Genomic DNA, 25,014 nt, shown 5'->3' on the forward strand with positions numbered 1-25,014 from the left:
TATTTGCTAGGAGTTAGGACATCTCCTTTGGGGATTCTCCGGCCTTGCATTGCATGAATACCTCTTGTTGAAACCTTGAGGCAGTTTATTGCAAGGTAGTGATCGATAGATTACGATTCTCTTTGCCAGTTCAGATAGACATGTCCACCTTAAGATAATCTTGCGATATACAAATCGTTTCCTTGTCAGTATTGTTACTCCTCTTTATTAGTTGGTAATTACTTTCGCACCACTTATCATTGTTTCTTAAATTCCAATACTTCTGGATATCCTTCCATAAGGAGATACTTAGTTGCTTTATTTAATGAAGTCATTTGTTCTTTTTATTATTGTAATTATATTATTCTTTATTATCAGTTTAGTTTTGATATTTATCTTTTAATTATTATTTATAAGGTCTTACACCTCAAATTTCTCCATCTCAAAGAGAAACACATTACAAGGGCTTTCACCTCAGATTTTTCCATCACAAATAAAAATGCATTATAGCATAAAGGAAGAATCACTAAAGTTGAAACTCTCTCTCAACAAGAGTATCATTCTCCACAATACCAAGCTTGTCTCAAATATAAGAAACCTTTATTCTAGGAAGTGACTTAGTAAGAATGTCAATGGACATCTCATCCAAATATACTTAAGCTCATTTGCTTTCCTTTGAACTATATCTCTTAAATAATGATACTTCATCTCCACATGCTTATAAAAATGGGATTAACAGAAAGCTTCACACGTCTTTGGCCATCACAAAATATTGTAGTTGGTTCTAATGCCTACCCAAACAGTCCTACAAGAAGCATTTAAAGCCACACTGCCTCTTGAGCTGTCATGCAAGTTGCAACAAATTCAGCTTTTGTCGTACTGTGAGCCACACATGAGTGTTTCCTACTGCACCATGAAATCATAGTCGAACCTAACCTGAAACAAAAACTAGAAGTGCTAGTCCTATCAGGCACACACCGTACCCAATTTGATTCAGAAAGACCTTGCAAGTTCAGATCTTCACAAGAAATATATTTCAAACCATATCCCACTATACCATGCACATATCTCAATGTATGCTTATTTGCAACAAGATGAATCTATCTAGGCTCACACATGAAGTAAGAGTGTTAACAACATAACATATATCAGGCCTAGTATTGACCAAATGTATCAATGAAACAATCAATTGTCTATACATAGTGGGATAGGAGTTGACGTAGACAAACAATTTAACATATCAAATCTTTTCAAAATGTCACTAGCATATATCCCTTGACTCAGAATAATCTCATTTGGTCGTTACCACACTTCTAATTCGAGTAAGTAATGCATAAGACCGAGATCTTTCATCTCAAATTCAGAAGCTAATTATTTCTTACATTTAGCAATGAGATGATCCTCTCCAATATGAAATAGATCATAAACATAAAGGACTAAAATTAATGGTTTGTCATCAACTACCTTGAAGTAGAGATTTGGATTGGCATCATTTTTGAGGAAGCCCAAGCTCAATTAATAATGATCCATCCTTTCAAACCATGCACAAGGAGATTGCTCAAGGCCATACAAAGCCTTTTTCAATTTGCATACATGTGATTCTTTCTCGTGAATCACAAAACCATTTGGTTTCTCAATTAATACCTCTTCTTCAATTACACCATTCAGGAATGTTGTCTTTACATCTATTTGATGTAATATCCAACCTTTAACTGTTATAATAGCAATGAAAGTTCTGATAGAATTCTATCGTGGTACAAAAGCATGTCTCCTCATAATCAATACCTTCCTTTCGAGAAAACCCTCTTGCTACGATTCTAGCTTTGTACTTTTCGACACTTCCATCAACTACATATTTAATTTTAAATAGCCACTTAGAAGAGACAAGAGATTTACCTTTAGGCCTATGAAAAATATCCCAAACATCGTTCTTGACGATAGATCGATACTCCATCATGGCATCTCTTCATAATTGTCGATTTGAAGCCTCCTCAAAACTTGAAGTTTTGGATTCACTATTGTGACTCATTAAAGCAACATAAATTGCAAACTTGTAAGGTCTTTTACTTTCTATGAAAGTGTCACGAGGGGCTGCATAATTTTCAGCCTCTTGTGTAGTATGTCCAGCCTACAAAGGTCACTTCTTGTAAACTGAAACATTACTTGGTCCAATGGTGGAATCTATAGGATCAATAGGATTTTCTAATTCAAGAGTCTCCCTCTGAATCTTAGAAGGGGAATCAGGGGCAGCAAAATTCATGTCTTGAGGATACTCTTGATCTTCTCTATCAATTTTCATGGTAGTCCATTAAGATCTTTTGAAAGCTACATCTTCTTCAAATGAACATTTCTTTTGATTTCATCAGCTTTTGTCCTAGGATGTAGTCTCAGTAATCTTTTGAAGATTCATCATAACCAACGAAAACTCCCGTCTTGCCTAAAGGTTCTAACTTAGACCTTTTATCTTTAGGTACATGAATGTAAATTGGACACCCAAAAAAATTGTAATGACTGAGTTCTTGAATTTGTAAAATTTGATGTGGACTATGATTCTGATTGCCACCTTCTTCCCAAGATAAGATAAGATAATAATATTAATGTCCAATGAAAAACCACAAGGGTTTATGGGACTAAGCATTCAAACAAAAGAGCTGGCCAAAGCAGGAGCACCAAACGGTGATTGAGAAGAAACACAACAAGACACAGAACAAGGTAACGACTAAAGATCCTTCCTTGTTATAAAGAAATCAGTAATAGAGGGATATAACTGTGGATGATCCATAGTCTTAGAACGTCGTCGAGAACCGTTGTAGGAGTGTCACTGCTTGGAAAGATTGGTGTAGTGTTTGACCGATTTGGAATGAGGAGTACTGGATGGCCTTTTCAAACCCCGTAGTGGAGACAAGGGAGAGAAAAAGACAGTGGTGAGCTGCTCTGAGATATGGCCCTGAGGTATAAATGGCTACAAGATATTCCCCCGAAGCTGGGTGGCTTCCTGAAGATAAAGTGCAAGATACCACTAGTCAATATAGTTGAAGAACGCTGAAAGAGAAAAACAATCTCTAAATAGGCAGTAAAATCTCCCTCTGATCTCATAGTAGATAGGACATTGAAATATAAAGTGGGTCTTAGTCTCAACCTCTGCCAAAGTACACAACCGACAAATCTGATCAACCCTATCCGTATGGTGATTGGTCCGAACCCGAAGCCGGTGAGAGCCAACTTTGAAAGAGTCCAAAGAGAACCGCATGGCGTGACTCTAGCGCCGATAAAGATAAGTAGGGTGAACGATAATACCATTCTAAATCTCAAGAAAATGCTCAGCATAGGAAATCTTAGGGCGCAATTCCCCTGCGGGATTACGTCAGGTAATGGTAATGTACTGTCTATAAATATCCTGTCTGACATGCTCATTTAACTCCTGACATGAGGGGAGGAGGTGAGCAGGAGTATCTAGTGAAAATTGGTATGGAGGAAGACGATCAATCTCAATCCCGATCAAACCCAACAGAGAGGTGGCCTGGGTGTACCAACAACGAGATCTAGTATAAGTGTTGGATCGCATAATCTCAACCGAAGAATAGTATGCTAGATGAGAGTATCTGTGCTGGTCGACCCCCGACTCCATAAAACCATGAAGCTAATGAAGAAACCAAATCAAATAAAAAATGGTTGTGAGTTTGAAAGGATGAGCTCCAAACTCGGCCAATACAATGCTGTGGGGGGTGAGTCTGTGACATCTAGTGATACGTCGTAACAACAACGTCTGAACACACTCAATAGAGGCCCAATCAGAAGCAAGAAGAGAAGGTCCCCAAACAACCGAGCCATAGAGAACGGTCAGTCGAACCAAGGAATCCAAGAGGGACAGCTTGGACGAAATATCCTGAAAATGATGTCTAAAGCACTATCTTTCCAGCATGGCAGGGAAGAAAGGTTTGCGGGCCTTGATCATGGATCATGGCTTTAGCTGCCTCAACAATAGATTTGTTCTTTTTTTTCTGCAACTCGATTTTGTTGTGGATTATAAGGACACAAAACTCACTTTGAATCCCAGCTTCAATACAAATTTTTTGAAATACTCCAGAAGTTTATTTGCTCCTATTGTTAAACCTTAAAACTTTGATCCTCTTATGAGACAAATTCTTGACTTGAGCTTTTAACTCTTAAAATTTAGACAACACTTCATTAAACTCTTTAGTTTTCAGAAAATAAATCTAGGTCTTAAGTGAGAAATCATCAATAAAAGTTACTTAGTATACCAAAAAACACTTAATGAAGCAACAAACATAGGTCCACGTAAGTCGGAATGAATCAGCTCCAAATTTTCTTTAGCTCTACTTTCATTATTGTGAAAAGGACAACCTTTGCAAATACTATCAAGTTCTTGATTGAGCTTTGGAAGACCCACAACCATCTTCTCTAAGCAGGAAAGAGTTTTGAAATTTAGATGAGCGAATCTTTTATGCCACAATTTACTAGAACTCATGGACTCATGTGCTAAGGCTCAAAAATGATGACTAGAAAGTCTATATAGACCCTCATGACAATCACCAATTTCACGAGTTGTCTTGATGTTAGTGTTTTTCTTCCATGCAAGAGCTTTGCCTTCAACAAATGTAACGTGATATCCTTTATCTTTTAACACTGAAATAGAAATCAAAATTCTCTTGATTCTAGGATCGAATGGAACACCACTCAAAAGAAGACGAATCCTCGAATCTAAACGAAAAGGTGTGGTTCCAACACCTTTCATAGAATAACAAGCATCATCACCAATAGTAACTTGCAAATGAGTATCCTTTTCTATTAGATTAGAAAGATGCTCTTGGTATCTTGTAATATGGCAAGAAGCTCAACTGTCAATTAACCAAATATCACTATCAGTAGGAATATTACTTGAAAGGGTCTAAGTTGCTGGTTTGGATTTTGGTTTGGATGTGGGTTCGACATTCGGGTTTGGAATTCGCTGAAATGTTTTTTGGGTTGGGTTCAAGTTCTTTTTGAGTTCGTACGTACAGTTTTTATTATTATATATATATGTAAAAATATGGTGCAACAAGTAAGTTTATACACCACTATGCTAATCTAAAACATTTAGCAAAATATACCACCACATATATTAACGATTTTATTCAAATGTCATGACAAAATGTCAGAATACGCCACCATATGAATGTTTCGGTTCAAAAACTTTAAAACAACAATGTCAACATTACTAATCACTAATCAGTAATCAATCATGGACTCATATGTGATCAAATATCAATGTATCATCAAAAATCAGCAAATAATTCATGATTAGTTGGCACTTTCTGATTAGAAGCACAATTAGTGCCTTTAGCTTTAGCAGTCCTAGCCATAGTCTCAGCCGTAGCCTTAGGATCAGCTCCATTAGTACTATGTATCTTAGGATCATCTTCAATCGTGGACTTCCAACTCCGCAACCTCTGGTTTGACATCCCATTGTTTTGCCTTTCACCTTTTTGTAGGCATTCTCTTTGTAAGTCGTGAGCCTCAAATTTGAATGCACAAACACCAAGTTAACTGCTTTCTTGGAGTTTATTCAGTTGCATCTTATTGAGTAGATGGAGGAGTATGTGCTCAAATTCCTCTCAGATGATGATGAACTAGCAACTTATCAAGATTTGTGAATTTACCAACAAGAAAGTAGAAATTAGAGTTTTGAATATTTACCAACAAGAAACTAGAAATTAGAATCTTAAGATTAAAAAACTTACTTGTGATTAAATTTTGATGGCAATGGACTGCAAGTGTTGGTATCTTTGTCCATGGAAGTACCACCATTTACGAGCATCAACATTGTTCTCATCTTCAAGATTGTCAAGACCACAATAATTGGTGCTCATGAAACTCATAAATTTAGACCTTATTGCAGGTTGTAGGTGCTTAGAAAAGTGTCTTCGAAGGGCTGCCTTGCACCCTTGAGCAACTTCAAGATCTCTGTATGGGGCAACTCTAGTGGTACTCCCCTCGAGGACTGATTAGCTATAGAACTTGGGGCTCAATGCCAAGGCAAGTAGATGCAAAGGGGTAGTCATTTTGTTCCATCTCTCTACCATGATTACTTGTAGCTCCTCGAAGAACATTTCATCAGGATCTTGCTCTTTCTCATTTTTGATATTTTTAATGTCCTCAATCATGGAGTCAATGCCATCATATACCTCACCCAAGCAAGGCCTATCCATGTCAGTGTATTGGATCATGCTCAATATAGGCTCAGTGATATTCAGACGGTATTCAACATGATCCCACCAAGATTCATCTAGTATCAATCCTCTTATGACAGCGGTCTTGGCACTATTAGATTGCCTCCATACTCTCCAATTAGCATTGTTTACTATTCTAGTCAACGTATCTTTAACTTTGACAAGACGTCTCAAAATAATAGTGTTGGAGGCAAAGCAGGTTTCAGCAACCTATTTTAAAATCAAAACAATAATAGATTAAAAATTTGAAAATATAGAAAGTTTACTAAAGTGGCTAGATTTCTAAAACATGTTTAAATTTTAAACAATTCAACTCATCTTCAACAGCTCCAATTTCGAGAATTGTCTGAATATGACTTACGTCATATGGTGGTTTGTGACAAACATTTGGATCTCTTGTGCATCTTCATACACCAATTTTTTGTAGCATAAGGTTGAGTGAGTGCACAACACAAGATGTTCAAAAAATGTGTTCATACCGCTCCTCAACCAATAAGCCGACAACCCTACAATTCTTTGCATTGTTGGTTATTACTTGAACAACATTTTGAGGGCCAACGGCTTAATAGCTTGGATGAGAATGTTTGCAATGAAAGGAGCATCCTTTACCTCACCTTCACAATCCATAGCTTTTAGAAACATTGCACCTATTGTAGACATTGCAATAACATTCACGAAAGGACATTTCCTTGCATCTTTCCATCTATCTAATACTATTGTCGCACTTGTTTTGACCCATGAATCCTTGATGGGCAACATGGCATTCTGTACATGGGCTACCTCATCATCCAGTAAAGAGGTGCATATCTTGTCATAACCATGGCCCTTGCACCCATTTGAAGCCTCATTAACTGCCCTCACCATGTAGCCAATATGATGAGCGAACAACATTAAATGACAATCCATTTGCATAGACGCATCTGGCTATGGCTTGATGAACAATGTCTCTAGCTTCATTTTGGAATGACGATTCTAAGGTTCCCGCTACTCTCTTACTTACAATCCATTGTTGAGGAGGACACAAGAATAGATGGCCTTCTGCAGGTGGTTCACTAGGAGTGGTAGTTGAAGACATAGATGATGTTTTTCCTTTATTTAAAGGCCTTCCACTTTCCAATAGATTTGAAGAATTTGCCCTCCCAGCAGCTTCCTTTGCTTGCTTCTGTTCTTGAATGTATTTGTTTACGATGTGATTTGGAAGGAAGGTTTTAGGTAGCACTCTTGGCTTCCCGGTACAAAATGTGATGCCTTTTTTAGGAATAAAGCACAAATGTGCTTTTACTTTATTGTAAGAGCTACTAAATTCCTCTTTGTAGTGGCTACAAATCCACGTGTAACTTCCTCCACCTGGCATTGGTTGAATCATTTGCACATGTTTCCAAAGTGGGGAAGATTTTTCGATTTTGAAGTGAGGGTTATTGGCAATAGAAGCACTTGCAGCCATGATAGAATCTACAAACAAACAAAACAAGTTACGTCAATGAGAAGATAACGACAAGCACTCTAAATAGATAACAATGAACACAAATCGTCTAAAGAGTAATACAAACAACATTAATAGTCTAATACCTATAGATAACAACAAGCACTTCAAATAGTCTAGTATATAACACTGAACACTAATTAGCAGAGAATTGAATAATCATAATTATAATATTATGATTATTCAATTCTCTGCCAATTATTGTTCACTGTTATCATAAATTTGCAGGCCTATTGCTATACAATATGAGTATACTGTAACATGATTATAATAAAATTAAATAAAATTAAAGACAATTAAAAAATTAACAAAACATTAAAATAGTAAATACCTGTAGCAGTGTAGAGGCTGACTGTAGAGGCTTACGGCTTGGTGAATGCAAACGGTGGTTCTAATGATTTGAAATATGTCTCCTAAATTTTATACTGGGCCTTTGTATTGAGGAGCAGAGCACCTTGCACCGAACTCTAAAGCAATTACACCAACGATTGAGGTTGATCTCATGAATTTTTTGCAAAGTAAGAACCAGCGGACATGCTCTAAATCTTAATATGACCAATCTGATATTGTTGGGTCATCTTCTGAAGAAGGATATCCAGGTGCAGGGACAAGGAAAGCTTTGTTTTATGGAAGATATTCCTCTGAATCCATAGTCCAAAAGATCAATACAAACTGCTGCTGCCAAAAATCCTAAACTGCTGCTGCCAAAAGCGATAAAATCCCAAATGCAGGTTGCAATATGCACCGATGGCGTTGTTTTAGGTTTAAGGCTATAAAATCGTATAAAGCTATAAACACTTACAATCACATCACAGTTGATAAATATATGAAACCCACATACAAACATTCCTTTGACCCTTAACTCATCATTGAACTGTTGAAAATGGCAAACCTGAACCCATATCTTCAGCTGATTCCATAGCTTAACCAAGACATTTTCAATTTGAGGCTTGTATTAAAAATAGGAGAAATGGTTTCTTGTGAACCACTGCCCTTGAAATATTAATAACCGTGGATTGATACCAAATTATGCAGCTGTATCCTAAAACATTGTACCACATGATACCAAAGGTTTGGTATAAAAGAGAAATTAAACATGCAAGGTGTGTATTTAGGATACTTATATTGCCAAAATAGGGTGAGTTCACCGCCTTTGCAAATGGCTTGTTATATTTTGTCTTCTTGATTAAAGTTTCAGAACATTATTTATGTACCATATTCCTGTACGAATTTAAGTTCTCTGTCTGAAACATTTTGTAGATATGAATCAACTTAGGTCTCACTTATTGGGCAAGAATGATATTAGAACTGGTTTCAGAGGCTTCATTTGATTGTATCTATGTCTGCTTTATAACTTTGGTTTCTGGATGTTGTTTAATGTTTCAATTCAGTTTTTTTTGTATGAACCAACATTTTCTTATTCAAATATTGCAGGTAAACTCTAATGAATGGCATTTGGATACATCGGTTGCTGCTGCTGGACGTTCTAAGATTTTGCAATTTGCAATGTATTCTCACTTTTTATACTCTTTTCTTAGTTCTATTAAATGTTTAGATCCATCATCCTCATGTTAAAGCATTTTATTGTGAATGATTGGTTGGATCTTCTTTCAAGATTTGTATGGAAACATAACCTTAATCACCAAGAACGAAGCAGCACATGATGTCATGTGTAGTACAGAATCATTTTGTTTGAAAACTTGTTAGCCCCAGTTTTGAACATGAATAATTCTTGATTTTTTACATCAGAGTCATTCAAGTGGGAACATTGTGAGTTTATTTGTGAATGCTAAGAGTTCGAACAAATTTCATATTATGATCACCCTTCTAAATTTGATGGAAAAAGGCCTTGTGGTTCAAATGTTGCTGATCTTTTAGTACTGGGGTCTCCTTTTGATTTTGGTCATGCATTGAAAACACAAATTTGTCATCTCTTCCCATGCCCGTCGACACCAATAAGGCATGATAATGGCACAGTGAGCTTGATTTCACTCTATGCACATCAAAAGACAAGAAGAGGAAGCTGAAATTCACGTTCAAGGAAATTGACTAAATTGCATATTGAAAGCTAATCTTCATCAATAAAGTTCTTGAAGGCAAGCAAAGGAAACTCATTGAAAGAGAAAACAATGGTATATTTTCCCAAACTATCGATGGAATCAATACTTCTAATGATATTGATGCCATATTTTCTCTCATTGGCTACTTAGCAGACTTAAGGAAATGTTTGATGAAAACATAAAATGGTGTGGTAGTTATCATCATAGTTGGCATAATTGCCGAATAATTGGCGATTTGCCACTAATCGCCGAGTAATCAGTGAGTTTTTTAAAATGACTCGGCCGCGTTTGTAGACAACATGATAAAGGGAAAAAACGACATCGTTTTGTTTGCTAGTTAACTTTTTGTGTTGGGAGGCATTTATATATATCTATACTTTGCTTGTTTCTTTTGTGTTCTCTTTAATTAACTCATTAAATGCATCTTCTCATTGAAATTTAAAAAAAAAGTATTTTTAATTAAATTTTAGCGGTTTTTTTAGGTTCTCGAGTTTTTTATAAAAATTGGCCGATTTTTTCCTTATTAAACTTTTAGGGGCTTGGTGAGTTGTTGCCAAGTGAGAGTTTTCCAACTATGGTTATCATAACCACCCACGTAATGGTCTCCTAAATGCCTTAGAAGTTGGCCATGTGAGTCAGTTTGCCAACTCTCCAAAGAGCCCATTAAAAGAAAATCATTGTAATTTCAAATACTTCTCTAAGTATGGCAAAGGGGCAACGAAATCAAAGGAGAAAAGAGTCATTGTACTGGAGTCATCGACAGATTTCCTAATGCAATATAAATTTCTTTATTGTGATGTTGTCATGGGTCATTGAAGAAGTTTTAAAAGCTTGACATAATATCGAAAACACTATATAGGAAGAGAGTAATGAAATAGTTATTTGGCTATGTTCCATAAATTTCTTAAGAAGCCAATGAGTACTTGGCTTGGAGAATTGGTCAACTTATGAAAATTTCTGACATTAAAATAGATGAGACCAATGAGATAAAAAGGTTATAGTAACAATCTAAGTTGTAAAAATTTCTGAAAAAGTTAGTTATTCAAATGATATCCAATTTATTAATAATTGTGACTATCAATAATTGGGCAGCCTTATGCTAGAGTTTTTAAGTCCCTTCAAAGATCTGATAGCAAAATGAGGCAAAATATGGCTTGTTATAAGCCAGGAAGCTGAAAACTTGCAAATGACATGTAAACATTAACGGTTATGGTGACCGTCTTTAATCCCACAAGCTATTTTCTACACAAGATAATTGAAAGGCAGAAGCTTTGGCATACAACGTATGCTTTCATTAAAGCATAATCTTGCACAAAAATTGCATATAAAATGTGGAATTACATATTCCACAACCACTCTCCAATTTTCTTACTCAATCAAGAGCACACGATCGGAACACACCTGGCTGATAAGGATATGTGCGGTTATAGTTGCAACTATCATTGTATGCATGTATATGAAATGTGGGAATAAAAACAATATATCACCTGTAAGAGGTTAATGGCCCCTAATCGGTTTGGTCTTCATATTAACAAGAATAACAAGTAAAAGAGGTTGTCAACAATATGTTTTGGAAGCTGTGAGAGTTATCAAAAGATTCAGTAAATATTTGAAAATATTTTAATTGTCTCTATGATGCCGATAAGAGAAGAACAAGATACATGAACAAACGGTTGAAATAACTATTTCTCCATCATTCTTGATTGAATGCTGCAAACTTAGAAAAGTTGAGTTTCATTGCTTGGAAAATGATAATAGTGCATTTATTGGTGGCGATATTGTTTTTGGCATCTAAACCATAAGGGTTAGAAGTTGGTTCACCAATTTCTTCCAACTCCACCTTGCCTTCACGCAGCTACATGCGTGTGGCATTTGAAGATGTTGACCAAACTGCCACTGCTGATATCTTCTCTACCTGCACAAAAATAAATGCTTTGGAATACGTTGCATGCGGCCATCGGATACAAATGAGGGGTTTTGTCAAATGTTACTAATATACATATTATATATGATGCCAAGTGTTTAGAAATCCTCAAGAATATGGAATCAGAAGATGTAAATCAGATTGCGACAACCTTTTCTTAGCATTCTTATTGCCATGCAAAAAGATGACATTGTAGTGGTTATGGGCGTCCATCAAAACATGTTAGCAGCGAGCTTTTGTCTGATACTTGGTACTCTCTCATAAAGATCCATTTTGATAGAATGACACAAAGATTTCATCTTAAGGAATGATTTTAAATCATCACAACACCTTTAGTGTGATAGAATAGCTTGTGGAGATGGAATCTCATGGAATGTGATGATCAATAGATTTGTTTGCACTGATTTATTGTTTGTTGTGAAGTTAATGTTGATGAGCATTTTTGATAAATGTGCGTACCAAAACATGGAGTTCCAACCAACTCAGTATTTGGCACAATGCTAGAAAAAGAAGTCACTTGAAAGAATGAGTCTCAGAGGGTTTTGAAAGTTCACAAAAATGCTTTTATAGGGAAAATTCTACTTTTCTTCATGGGAGCATCAAAGAGATGTCATTGCATGAAAATGATGACCACAAAGAATGTATGAAAAGGTGTCTATTTTGGGCAGTGTGTTCTTACATGCACTAAAGAATGTGGAATGAATATAGAGTGTCAAATGGGAATAGAATTGATGGGTATCAATTTTATAGGAAAATCTATACAGGCAAAGATGATCATGGCAGATATTCTTGCAAATGACTTTAAAGCATATACACTCCCTCATAAAGATGACATTTCATAGTAGGCAATGATTGCAGTTAATACATCAAGTAGAATTCGTCAAAGATACTTAATAAATTTTGGAATGAGACATATTCCTAAAATATTTCATACATACTCATTGCCACACCAAATAGAAACCACAAATGAAAGACATGGTTCATGTTATGGTCAGAGTGGTGAAGTAACATAAAGGCTTTAGAATTGGCTATGAACACCCATCAAAGCATTTTCAAAGGTTCTGAATGACATGTATGCCAAGAAGAAACTTGGGAATGGATTGTAGTTACTTGTCGAGGAACAAAGATGTGGAAAAATTTGTTATTGATGTCATAACTGAAAACATCATTGGGCATGCACAAATATGGAGTCGTATTCTCATTATACAACTAAGAAGGCAAGTTTAGACATGGTTGAGTTTGATAAGATCTTTGAAAGTATCAAAGACAAAGCCAATGAAGATTGAAAATTTACCTCAACATACAGAAATTAAGGTGCCCATATTTGCTTCCCTCAAAATTGTAGCCCTGTAACTACTTCCAGTGAAGCTCACTGAAACAAACAATCCATCCGTTCATTGTTTTCCTGACCGATAGACATTTTTCTTCATGATAAAATGTCATACTTAATATTTATCTTAAGTGGCCTTACCTTGTCATAATGTTGCCATTAATGACAACATCTATCAACTTAACTCAGCCAAAACAAGTAGTAGTCTTATCAATACCAAAATGGCTTGCCATCCGCTTGTAGCATGCTTCCCATATCATTCTCTTTCTTTCTTTCTTTCTTCAGTGGGGACACATATATGACCAACATGATAAAGCAACCCATCCTACAAGTGAAAATTAGGAGCAAACTTTCCTTCTAGCACTTTACTGTAAATGTCTGAAAAACCAAGATCATTACCATATAGTTGAGCCCAAGTTGCTGTTTGATGACTATGTGAATCTAATACCATTGTCAAACCTACAATTGGAGGCCTACTCAAACATCAACCACTTTATTACTACTCTTTATGACGAATGTTGTGGTGAAATTGTTGTAGATAACCTAACCACCTTTGATGTCTATCATCCAACAACTTTCCTTGTGTTTGCAAGAATTGAAGAGGTTTATGGTTTGTATATATAACAATTTTCTTCCCAAGATGTAATGTATCCATCGTTTGCAGGCTTGAAAAATGACACACAACTCCTTGTCATAGGTGGGGTACCTACGTATTGTATCAGAAAAGGCTTCACTATGATTTGCAACCAGATGTCCATGTTGCATGAGTGCAATACCAAGAACATAACCTGATGTATCTGTTTCTATTTCAAATGGCTGTTGTAGGTCTAGGAGGACCAATAATGGTCCTGAACATAATCTTAATTTCAATTCCTCAAATGCTTGTTGCTTTTCCTTTGTCCATTGAAATTTTTCTTGTGCTCCATCCCTTAGTGACTAATTAAGAGGCCATGATAAATGTGAGAAACCAAACACAAATCTATAATAGAAGTTGGCTAGACCCAAGAAATTGCGAAGCTCTCTAAAGTTTTTAGGTGATGACCAATCTCTGATTATTTGTGTCTTTGCAAGGTCCACAAGAACACCCTTATTATCAATGTCATACCCTAAGTATTGGATACTTTGCATACCAAAATAACACTTTTCTATGTTGGCATAGAGTTTATGTTGTTGCAGAGTTGAAAGTACTTGTCCAACATGTTGCAAATACTTAGACCAAGTTTTGCTAAAAATGAGATCATCCAAATAAACAACTACAGAAGAATCAACGAATTGTCTAAGCATATAATGCATCAATCTTATAAATGTGGCAAGAGCATTTGTAAGACCAAAAGGCATAATGGACCTTTCAAACAAACCTTCCTTGGACTTGAATGTAGTTTTCCATACATCTACTAAATCAATTGGTAATTTACGATATCCTGAGTCATAGAATTCGGAGAACACCAAGCATGAAGTTTGAATAGTGCCAAATTTGAAACATTCCTAAAATATTTGATGAAAATCGCTAAAAAATTGTATACAAAAAATGAAACAAATTTTCATTGCACTAAAAAATAAGAAATTTTCGTATTTGTGATCTTGCAATTGTTTGCAGGGTTTATGGACCAATTTTTGTCTATAATTTGTTGCTCTTGAGCCCTATAAATGCACAAAAATTACCTGGTCGTTCTGCAATTTGTGTGTGTTTTGAGGAGAGTTGGAGAGGTAAATCTGCAACAGTCACTCTCTATGTGTGCAACTTATGGCATTTGTTTGCATCCGTATCGTGTGAGGTATCGACCATAGAGAGTTTCATTGTAAAATTTGTCACCTAGGAAATTTTTTAGGTTTCTTTTAAGAGTATAGGAAATACACGAACAAGTGTTATGTAATATTTGTTTTAGTTTGGTTAAATCTATAATTTTAGGAAACTATTTTATATCGCAAAGTTTAGAAAATTAATTGGGGAACTATTTTAAATTGGTAATGGTTATCTAATACTATTAGAAAATTAAATCTCTTATTAAGAGATAATAATTGTTATCTAATATTGTTTTAAATCTCTTAATGGTAATTGGTAATTTTTTTAATAACAAATTCTCTTACCATAGTTTGTAATGGTAATTGGTAATTGTTTCGCCATATACTAGTTTGTAATGGTTATCTAATGTTTATTTTAAAAAATCTTTAATTTAAAATATTGATATATTATAAACTTTTCAATATCGTAGTTCTTTAGATTTTAAAATATTAGAGTTTTGTTGTCCTCAATTTTGGCTTCGCAAAATTGGGGCAACCCTATGCAATTTTCTTATGGATTCATAGGCGCATCCTCTTTGTTTCAATGTGTCGATAAGGTGTCATGAAACAATTCGTTATCCGTGAATTGTACTCTATGTGATCCTATCTTTGCATTCTTTTTGAAGGTTTCCGTTGAGTTGAATCCCAAATTGTTTGCTAGTAAGAGTTTCTCTTCTATGATTGCAAATGTTTGATTTTTGGCAAATTTTCGTGTCTTTTCTTTGTTTTTCTTTGTGTTGTAAATATTTTTTAGTCTTGTTCTTTCCTTCAATGAATAGCCCTTTGAATTTAGCTCGTTTCGAGCTAACTTAGGTCAAAATCTGAGTTGTCTAGCTCAAGTTATAGTGGTAAAAAGTGGGGTTTTTCAGGGCAATTGCATATCTCCATTAAAAAAACTTCGTAAAAGTGGGTTTTTTTTTGGTAAAAGCATGATATAAAATTATATTTAATATTTAAAGTGGATTTTGTGGTTCATTTAAAAATTTCAACTCATTTTGAGTTGATTTGACTAAAGCTTTTTATGTTTTATGAAAATAGCCTATTTCAAGACTATTTTCATGTTACTTTATTAAAAGCTATAGTTAAATATTAAATTTAATTACATAAGACAACTTAAATTCTTAAAAGTGGTGCTTTTATTACTCATTGCATATATCAACATGCAAATCACTATGTTAAAACCCACTTCAAATAAAATATAAGTCTGAACAATAAATATAAATGGACTTTTTCAATGCAATAACACATTTTAATGTGTTAAGTGGGTTTTTAATATGTATTTGCATATTTAAAACTTATTAAATCAATGTAAGTGGCAAATTCTAACTCATTTACATATATATGTTCATTTTAATGTTTTAATGCATTTTAGTGGAGTTTTTCAAACCTATTACATATGCATTATTAAAATTGCCACTTAAGTGGACTTTTGAGATCAATTTACGAGTTATTATAACTTGTAAATACATGTTTTTAGTGAGTTTTCACTTAAGTAAACCAAAAGTGGTGTTTTTTGACCCTATTGCATATGTTTTTGGTTAAAAAAAATCCATTTCTATAAGCCAAAACTAGAAGTGACGAATTTTGACCCCATTACATGTGTATTAAATGCTAAAAGAACATGTATATGCATTGAAAAACTCCATTTTTCACTTAAAGATCATAAGTGGTGATTTTTCATGCAATAACATGTAGTTTTAAACATGTTTTTCACTTCTAAAAATGTTGTGTAAGAAAGAGTGGCGATTTTAGATCCATTTGTATATTATTTAAATATGCAAATTGCTTCGAAATACCCGTTTTTATGGCTTGTAGTGCATTAAAATCCAAAGTGGTGATTTCTTCCAGCCATTGCATATGTTTTGAACATGCAAATGCAACCAAAAAGTGTGTTTTACTTAATAATATGAGGCTTTATGATCAAACACCTCGAAGTGGTGATTTTTAGCTCAAAAACACATTTGTGACTCTCAAAAATTCACTTTTTTGGCGTTTTTCTCCAAAAATGGATTTCGCAGCCCTCAAATGCTCATATCTTGAGCAATACTTGGTCGTTTTGATGATCTATGGGTTGTTTTTGCCTAAAATCATCCACAAAACACATTGGGCAACTAAAAAGGGAGTTTGTGGAGTGTCTTCTTTATTTCTCAACCCATCCAAGGCACGTTTTTGCTCAAGTGCCCTAGTGTTGAGCAATTTGCACCATTACAATAGCAAGTGTTTGGATCAAGTTAAGTTTGAAAGCATTTCCTATTCTTCCTAGGTTGCATTCAAGTCTTTTAAATCACTTGATATGCTTTGGATGCCATTTTACAAATTCTTTGCATGTTGCACATTGCCTGGTCAAAACGGTTGCCAAAATGATGCAATTTTTTGCTCTTCCTACATTTAGCAAACTACGAATTTTGACTCATCTCTTGCAAGGATCTAGTCAAGATTTGAAGTCTATTTAACACTTCATCTTGCAATCTTTCTGAATCCAAGAAATCTCTTTGATTGCATTTTTAGATTTTTCACAAGTGTTTAAAACAACTTCTTCTCTTGCCTCTTGTTAAAAGGGTATGATTCTTTGTTATTTTTTCATAAGATTTTTATTGTATATATTTGTTAGGTTGTGTATGCAGGTCTCATCATTTTCATTTTCAGATTTGCATTTGTTTTTTATATGTCAAATTGTTTCTTCCATTCTTTCGTCTACTTCTCTAAGTTGCATATACAAAGTCTCACTTACTTGCATATGCAAAGTCTCACTTACTTGCATATGTACTCGGGGATAAAATCCCATTCTAATATGGACGCAAGTCCCTCTTTTCCCCTCTTGAGAATGCAAGTGCAAGTCCCATCAATATGCATTCCATGAACCTCCATATGGCTGCCCAATAGTTGAAAAAGAATTTCCCACATGCTTGTCAGATACATGGCATAACTTATGCCTATTAAAGCATGCTATATTTTCATTTCATTATAGTTCACTCCTTATTTGCACATTTTAAATCTCGCTGTCTGCAAATGCAATCCACTCCAATAAATCCATTTTAGGCTATTCTAGCCATTTTGAGCTTGACCCATTTACTCATTCGCTCTCCGCAATCATTCATACATATACTTTCCCTATTCAGAATTTGCCCAAATCTGTGTTTTTACATAGAAAAAGCTTTCTATGGACTTCTCATATGATGATATTCTTACACTATGGAACTTTTGTATAATAGTTGTACAGGTACATGACTGCAATGTCAAAATAGCTTGCATCAACAAAAGACAAAAATAAGATAAAGATGAAGTACCAGTATGACTAGTACCATTGTAACATTTCGTTCCCCTACGTCTTCTCTAAAACAATCTTTCTCCCATCCGTCATGGTCAATGGCAACTGATGGAGCAATTGAGGAAGCCGTACAGACTAGTAGGGGAGCGGTACAACTAGAATTGGATGTTGTACGATATCTGAGGAGGATGTATGGGTTGGAGAATGGCCGTACGGGGATGTCGTATGGTGTATTCAGGGTGTCCGTATTGTAGGGCCTCGGGAGGCCATACGATTGGTGTAGAGAGTTGTACGACAACTACGAAGGAGCTACGCAGAGATTGGAGTTCGTATGGTGGCTATGGGAGGGGCTACGCAATAGTCTTGAGGCTGTACAGAAGTTGAGGAGAGGGTGTACGGTGATGGATTGAAGCCAGAGGTAGACGAATACGTACTTGCCCAAACATAGACAATGTTAGATGTTAAAGAACCCAAACACAATATATTCCAGGAATTGTATAACTTGTAAATAATAAAGATGCTCAGATTTGCCAGATCCAAGCTAGGAAATACAGAGACAGATAGGGTCAGGGTTGAGTCCCACTGAAACTGCAAGAGCCAAATAGGGAAGATCTTTCACTTCCGAAATGGCGAACAATCTAGAACACCAACATGAATTCACAGTACAAAGAAATAAATCAAATTGCATACCAAATACTACCTACATGCCGTGCTTAAATACCTGTCGGGGAAACCTTTCTGAGGGTGTACAAAGATAGCTAATGGCTACACCTACCTACGGAAACAATTAAATAAAAATTGGTCCGAGATATATTAAATCAATCGACCCATTAACAAAGGTTTGATTAATAATTTATTTTCTGACAGGAACATTACAACCACAATTGCATCTCACCATCACAAGTAACTTCCTACGGTGATGAGGTTCGAGATACAGATGTAGCGCACATGAATATAGAAGATTTTCTCATAAGATTCAATGTTGAAGCCACTGAGAATATGACTTGGATCAAATGAAGTTGTATTCATTTGCTATCTACCTGTTCCTCTGGCAGCTCGTGAACTTGAGTTCATCCTTGCATGCGCCAAACATTTCAATGCAACCTGTAGAACTATCAGGGACTAAGACGGCAATACCATCATTAATCTTAATCCAGAGACTATTGATTGGATTTTTCATGTCCCTCACACTCCATTTGTCACAAGCATCACTAGACAAAAAGTCTTGGATTGAAGATAGTTCTTACTACATCAAATCCATTAATGACAACTGGCTGATTCAAAGGAGGCCCAATCTTTCCCTAAAGGCACGCGGAGGTCAGAGTTCAAGGAGGAGATCAATGATCTTATCACAGCTTAGATGTCTAGTTGGGCTCAAGGATTCAAAATTTTCATACACTTTAAGTAAATAGTAGTAGGGAGATTACATGTAAGGAGCAATTATGTTTGAAGTACAGGATAACATGTTCCTGTACAATTAACTCATGTAGTCAAGTTGCAACAACATTAGGCATGCAACTTTGAATAAGTCAAATTAGTTAGTTAGAAGCTTGTTAGAGAATAAGCTAAGGTGGTTGAGGGTTTCCCTCTTTCCCTCCATTCTCTCTCCTATTTTCCTATATAAAGGAGAGAACTCATTGTAAATAATGATCTTTTGGCAAGGCAAGAAAATTCTTCCAATTTATAGGTGCACCTTAAGACTTTGTACTTGGATGTCAATCTGAATTGCTATCAATAAAAGAGACAACTTGCTTTCAAACTTTATGTTGATTGAAGGTGTTATGTGACAACATTTCTTGGACATTGATTGTGAGTTCTGAAGCTTCGATCAAGAGGGATTTGAATTTAATATTGCAAATTTTGAGCTGGCTATTGCATTCAGAACCAATTTGAACTTTTGAAGATTTTGTGTTGCAGGAGGACAAATTGTAATAGATAGTAGTGGCTGTAATCACATAGATTTGAAGACTTTGGGCTTCAATTGTAAGTGTTTTTATTGAATTTAAGAGTATCCAATAAGAGACTTTGTGCCTTATTGGTTATTCTGCTTGAGTTTTCATTCGAGACAAATGTAGGAGACTTTGGGTTCCTGGTGTTGTTCTTACATCAATTCTAGGGTCACCAATATTATTGTAGTAATAAGAGACTTTGTTAAGTTGGAAAGTTATAGTTGTATGCAAATCATTCCTGAGAAAAGAAGATTTGATCAAGAAAAGCATCCTTTTTGTAATTTTAGTTAAGTTGTTGAAGCCACCTATGGTAAGAAGGGAGCCTCCCCTATTACTCAGAGGAGTGCGTAAAGTCATAATTTTGTAAGCCGTAGTCAATGATGTACAAATTTTTTAGCTAACAAGTTTAGAGTTAATTAGATATATATTAATATTTTTTCATTTTGTTTTCCTTTATAAGTTTTTATTAAAATTTAATAAATATGTAAAATTATATTTTATTATGTTTTATAAATGTATATTTCAAATAATGTAATTATAAAAGTGTTAAATGTTGAACTTTAACATGTTTAATTTTAATATATTAATATGTAATATGGCATTGGTTTATTTTACATTAACATATTGAAATGAAGTTTTTATTTTTTGAATTATTTTGTTTTAAAGTTTAAAATAATTAACGTTTTTTTTCATTAAAAAAAGTTTAGTTAACGTTTTAGATATACTATATTATCTTGTTTTTAATTATACAGATTGTAATATAGCTCCCAACAAATCAACTTCAGAGGCATGGAAACATGTAACTCGTAATGGTGTCAAAGTTCATTGTAACTTGTGTCCAAAAGTTCTTACGGTTAGTTTAACAAGGGTCATGGATCACTTGCTTGGTGTTATGGGGGGTAATAGTTGAGGTGTTACTGCATGTCCAGGTGTGACCCAAGAGGTCAGAACTATTTTAGAGAAAGAGCATTCATCTTCAATTGTTGAAAAGATGAAGGCACAAAAGAAATAAAGAATTGAAGATGACGTTTCTAGATTCATGTCTACTATATCTTCCTCTTCTTGTCCATCTCAGGCCATAAATGCGTTAAAAGAGAGTGGAACATTGAGCAACTTTTGGAAACCAATTGAGAAACGACAGGTGGACGATTTACTAGCTGATTTATTCTATACTTGTGCTATTCCACTCAATGTAGCTAGAAATCCACTTTTTTGTACTGCAATTCAAAAAGTTGTAGAGTTTGGCAAAGGGTACATGCCTCCCACTTCTGAGGCTTTTAGAACAACTCTTTTGGAAAGGTCAAAGATAGATTGACAGAAAAATTCGCTGAGGTCAAAGCCTCGTGGAAGGCAACAGGTTGCCCTACATTAAGTGATGGATGGTCAAATATATGTCAAAGACCATTGATCAATGTTTTTGTGGCTTGTCCTAAAGGTGTTCTATTCTTGAAGGTTATTGACATTATGAATAAAAATATAACTTCTGAATACATATTTGAGATATTAGAGGAAGCAATTCTTGAAGTAGGTTTGGCAATTGTGTTCAAGTGGTTATTGATAGTGTAACAAATTGTGTGGGAGCTGGGAAGTTGATTGTAGAGAAGTACCCACAAATTTATTGGAGTCGATGTGCAACTCATTTTGTTTAAATTTGTATCTTCATGACTTGGCTAAATTCCCCTAGATACATGAAGCAATTCATAGAGGAAGAGTAGTTTCAAATTTCATACGAAATCATCGTCTCACATTGAGCCTTCACTAGCAACATGCATCTAGGGAGTTGTTGAGGCCTTGTGATACAAGATTTGCTTCATTTTATCACTTTGAAAAGAGTGGTTGAAGAGAAAGCAACTTTGAGTTCTATAATTTGTTCCAATGAATGGAAAAATTCAACACTCACTAAAAGTGCTAAGGGGTAGATCATAGAGAAAATTGTTTTAAATAGTAGCTTTTGGGAAAGTGGAGCAAAGCTCTTATGTATATGCGAGCTAATTGTTGATGTGCTCTATATGGTTGTTGGTGACACTCCTTACCTTGGAATGCTTTATAAAAATATGGACTGTTGCAAGGAAGCTATTAAGAAAGCACTAAATAATGTGGAAGAAGAGTACATAGAGATATGGAAGACTATTGATTCAAGATGGAAAATGATGCACACTCCTGTATATGCAACGACTTGCTATTTGGAGCCTAAACTATTTCGCATTGATAGACAAGGTGATGTTGGAATTATGGCAGGGTTTTATGAAGCCATTACTAGATTTCAACCAGATCCAACAATTGCATCTCTAATTAGAGAACAATGTTGGAAGCTCAGGAAAGTATAGGAGATGTTTGGAAATGAGCAGCCAAATATGATATGGCGCGAGATAATGTACTTGGTTATAAATGGTGGATGAGCTATGGGGTAGAAACTCCTGAACTTAAGCGTTTTCCTATTCAAATATTGAGTAAAGGAGCAAGCTCATGAGGTTGTGAGAGAAATTGGAGTTTCTTTGACCACATCCATTCCAAAAAGAGGAATAAGTTGTTGTTTGGAAAGTTGGGAGATCTTGTCTATTTTCGCAGCAATTTAAAATTGCTCATGAGCAAATCAGCAAATGACTCATCTTGCTCACAACAATGGAATTTAGACGACATAATAGTATCAGATGTAGACGAGCCTTTATTTTTTGACAAAGAATTGTGTAGTGACACTAATGATGATGCTACACCATCTGAGATGATGATGCTCTTGACAATTTAGATCTTTTTTGAAGTCTTCACTTTTGATTGTACCTTTGTGACAGAAACACATCTTTATATTTGTGATTTCACTTGTTTCTTATGTTTTATACTTTATAAATGTTTCATCATGTTTATAAAGCTTTCAAATCTATTTAGCAATTTTAAATATTTTGATAATTTATGGGACATATTACATATATTTAATAATAATTAAAATTATATATGGCTAATTTTTGTTTGAATTTTTTTCCTAAATTTTTATGCTTCCCAAACTCCATTCAAATGTTATAGTTGGCAAACTTGAATTCCAATTCGAACCTCGTGACTTAGGTGATACCTAGTTTTCAAGTCGATTTTTGTAAGTCACTTAGCCCCCCTAAGTTTTCTAAGAGATTTCTAATTCGAGGAATTGGGTATCTGTTTTTCACTATAATTTTGTTCAATACCCTGTAATCAATACAAAGTCTCTATGTCCCATCTTTCTTGCTAGCAAGAATGATTGGACTACCACAAGGTGAAGCACTTGTGTCCCTTTTGGATCAACTCTTGAATTTGTCTCTTGATTTCATTATTTCCAAAACTTACCTATATATTGTCTCATGTGGTAGTGGTGTCCTTGGAATTAAATCAATAGAGTTCTTGAATTGACAATGTGTTGGGATCCCTACTGGTGATTTAAACACCCTATACTCTTTTAGAGTTTTATCCATTTCATTTTGCTGGTTTATTTTTGTGGCTAACTTAGCATGTGTATTATGAACAACTGACTATGTTTCGTTAGGATGAATCATGAGAAGAGCAAAAGATCTAGCTCAAACAATCAAACGTTTACATTGTTTAGCACTAATCAAAGAAGTAGTTTGAGTTGGACATACATTTGGTATTCGATATTTCTTTTCACTAGGCTTGATTGTGACACTACGTTTTCTAGATTCATACACCCCATTCTTTTGATACATGTGTGGCTTCCCCAATAAGATATCATATACATCTAAAGGTGCTACATCACACATTACTTCATCCTTGAATGGTTTGATTGAGCATGGCAAATGACATTGTTGATTTATATGACTTTCCCCTAATCCACCCATCCAATGGAGTATGGTTGTGGGTGTCTTGTCATTTCAAATTTAATCTTTTGACTGTTTTGGCTACCACTTCCAACAATAAAATGTAGAGGCTTTCCATCAACCCACATTTGTGAATGGAACAATCACTCTTCATCTTCTTAAGTCAATATTTATATAGTTGCAAGTATGGCATACGGGTCTGTTTCTATGCTTGAATCACTCCTTTTTTACAAGTTTCTATTGGTGATGATTCGGGTGCGACTTCCTCTCGTATTTCTATCATCAATTTTTTAATGCTTCGACAATCATTTGTGTATCTGTTTGTGTCTTTTTAGCTGCCCACCATGTATTCTTAGGTGAATTTGAGAGAAGTTTTTTGGCCACCTGTTTTCCTGCAAATTTATTGCGAGCATTACCCCTTGGCTTGTTATTTGCATAATAGTCCATCTTTCCTTTATGCTTGAATTTCTCTTCAATTTTTGTACCATGTTTGAAAGCAGTTGCTAATGTTTGAAAGCAGTTGCTAATGTCTCGATAATCAAGAAGTCCATCTCGATTTGAATAAAGTCCATGCAATATTTCAGAATTTGGTGAATTTGCAATACCAAGTTTTGCTAAAAGTGCATGAAATGTATTGGGGTAATCTTGCATAGATTGGTCCCTCTTTTGTTGAAGTAATTGCCATTCTATATTATTCTATTCATATATATCTTTAAGCAAGTATGCTTCTTTTATGTATACCACAAATTCTCCACAGATGGGCTTGTTATCAGAGAGTATTCCTAGTCCTTCTCTAGTGGGCGATTCCCTATCTTTATTCGCCACCTTAGTTTCCCATGCTAGCTTTACATGACTTTTGGCTTTCAAGAGAGCAAATGTTATCTTTTCTACATCAGAGAAATGATTTGCAAAGAAGTATTAATCCAATTTTGATAACCAATTATCGATGACTTGAGCATCAACTTTTCCTTCACAATTTGGGATATCAAAATGTAATATCCCGGACAGGATATTTACTGTTTTCTCTTTAAAATAAAATAACCAGAACTAAAATCTTGTAGATGTATTCGAACACAAACGAATACAGTACAATAGCCGGCAGATATTTAACCAGTTTCTCCTTAATAATAATATTCAAACTCAGAAACAGACAAAGGAAGTACAGTACGATGTTTGAACCAGAAAACTCTTTACCAATTAATAACTAGTTTC

General features: G+C 34.9%; 1 protein-coding gene across 2 annotated transcripts in view; it reads left to right on the forward strand.

Annotated features, from left to right (window-relative positions):
* Window positions 1-25,014, forward strand: part of LOC149567514 (GPI transamidase component PIG-S-like protein) — a 148,575-nt gene that overhangs the window by 32,772 nt on the left and 90,789 nt on the right. For both annotated transcript variants that reach the window (XM_089820736.1, XM_089820737.1), the window contains exon 5: window positions 9,127-9,200. In XM_089820736.1, the coding sequence (XP_089676862.1) occupies window positions 9,127-9,200 (74 nt within the window). The remainder of the gene's footprint in view (window positions 1-9,126; window positions 9,201-25,014) is intronic.

This window comes from Cupressus sempervirens, chromosome 3 (assembly GCF_028749045.1).
Source record: "Cupressus sempervirens isolate cs-2001-9-10 chromosome 3, ASM2874904v1, whole genome shotgun sequence".
In the NCBI taxonomy this organism is placed as follows: Eukaryota; Viridiplantae; Streptophyta; class Pinopsida; order Cupressales; family Cupressaceae; genus Cupressus; species Cupressus sempervirens.